The 1,791-nt window shown below is 45.4% G+C and overlaps 1 protein-coding gene across 1 annotated transcript in view; it reads right to left on the minus strand.

Moving 5' to 3' along the window:
• Positions 1–782: 782 nt before the first annotated feature.
• Positions 783–1,791, minus strand: part of LOC109464237 (chromobox protein homolog 7-like) — a 1,531-nt gene continuing 522 nt past the window's right edge. The window contains exon 4 of the mRNA XM_019761175.1: positions 783–1,787. Within this exon, the coding sequence (XP_019616734.1) occupies positions 1,186–1,787 (602 nt within the window). The 3' untranslated portion in view covers positions 783–1,185. The remainder of the gene's footprint in view (positions 1,788–1,791) is intronic.

Consider the following 1,791-nt stretch of genomic DNA (forward strand, 5'->3'; position numbering starts at 1 on the left):
GTCTTCGGGAGGTTTTATGTGCTATTTTCTGATTGCATGTAGACAACTGGTTGAATTACCCCCGTTTTAGAACTGATGATCTAAATCAGAAAACAGCACAAAACCCCCAGTTCTATAAGCCTGCTACGGAGGCTAACACAACGCGTACATTCGAACGGTGTCTCAACCACGTGAATTCACGACAATCTATGTTACATAAACATACTGCCGTTATACAGTACAATAAATAGTTCAGAACTTAGGTCCTGGCCACTAAATTAGCCTGGCACAGGCACAACACTGGCCACAATTTTGTTGCACATACTATATGATCTGTACACATTAATACAATTTGTGAAATTAATCTGTTATGAAGTTACACCAAAATCACATATATCTCTGGGATGAACACATTTGCTGGTTGAATGTAACCTATAGCACGATATAATCAGTTTACCCCACTGATCATAGGATATGTCTTTCATTACTTGTTTTTGTTGACAACATAAAAAAAGATATACATAATGCTGTATACATTAAGAAAACAGTCGCCATAAGTCAATTCTCGTAGATCTAGTACTCATTCCAAGAATTCTGAACATCAAAAGTGAAATTGTATATTAGACAATAAATTGTGTTACGTAAAACCAGTCATGCAGCATTGCTGTTACACCAAACATTTCTTTCAGATACCTTGGAAAACAAGTTACAATTTCAGACAAAAAGAAGATGGTACAATGGTAAACAAGCGACGCAATAAACAACTTGTTGTTTTTTTTTAAACATTTTAACATATTGTACCAGCATGGCTGTGGAAAAATACTAGATCTAGTACGTTATTCTAGATCTTTTACAGAGTTCTCAGTTGTTGTTTTTTCCAGCAACAGGCTAGGGAAATGTAACGCTATGGCATGGCTGTTTAACATCCACTTCTATAGTAGTAATTCTTGCTTTCTGCGCCGAGCGCCCTGTAGTCTTGTTACAGTTAGTAAGACTTTAAGTTTAAGATATAGGGAAAGACTTCTCCGCTGACTAGAAGTTAGAACAACTGTCTCTTCTTGTCCATCTCTGCAAAGCGCCACCACACGTGCGAGCTTGTCTCGATATCCTAGCGTTGGCTGGGAGTCAAGGTTTTTGTCTTTTCAGTACTACTACTAGTACTAGTTCTCAGATCGGGCAAGTTGTAAGAGGCCGCCCTCGTCCAACTCACGTCCCCCTGTTCTTGAAGAAGCCTTTGTCGGTGAAACACTCCCTGACGGTGACCGTGACCATCCCAGTCGTGACGTCCGTGATGAGAACCTGGTTCATCAGGCCGTTCGGAGGCTGCCAGCCCGCGGCTTGGGCGGGCCGCGGCCGGGGCTTGGTCTTGGTGGGCACACCACTCGAAATCGTACGGGGCTTAGCCGAGGAGTCCTCCACCGGGGTTTGTTTTCGACTTCCCGTGTCCTCAAATGGATTCCATATCTCGAAGACTGGCTGTTTACGTTTGGACGAGTCTTTTTGTGGTTTGTTAGGCGGTGAGGAAGGCTTGTGGGGTGGGGAGATGGGGGACAGAGTGGGAGGGGTGGGGGCGGGGACGGCATGGCTGTGTTTCTTGCTTTTCCCCTTTGGTCGGCCCACACGCCGACGGACGGAGAGATCCTTGGGCTTGTCTTTGGACCGTTTCTTGGCTTTGTGCGTCTTGGACTTCACCTTGAGAAGCGGGGCCGGTCGCTCCGAGGCCTTGGTGTGATTTAGTGGTGCGGCGGGACTCCGACTTGGCAGCGAGATCTCGTCACCAGCCGATTTAGTTGCCCCTCCGAAGTGACCTTT

Source organism: Branchiostoma belcheri, unplaced genomic scaffold (assembly GCF_001625305.1).
Source record: "Branchiostoma belcheri isolate BF01 breed outbred unplaced genomic scaffold, Haploidv18h27 scaffold135, whole genome shotgun sequence".
Lineage (NCBI taxonomy): Eukaryota > Metazoa > Chordata > Leptocardii > Amphioxiformes > Branchiostomatidae > Branchiostoma > Branchiostoma belcheri.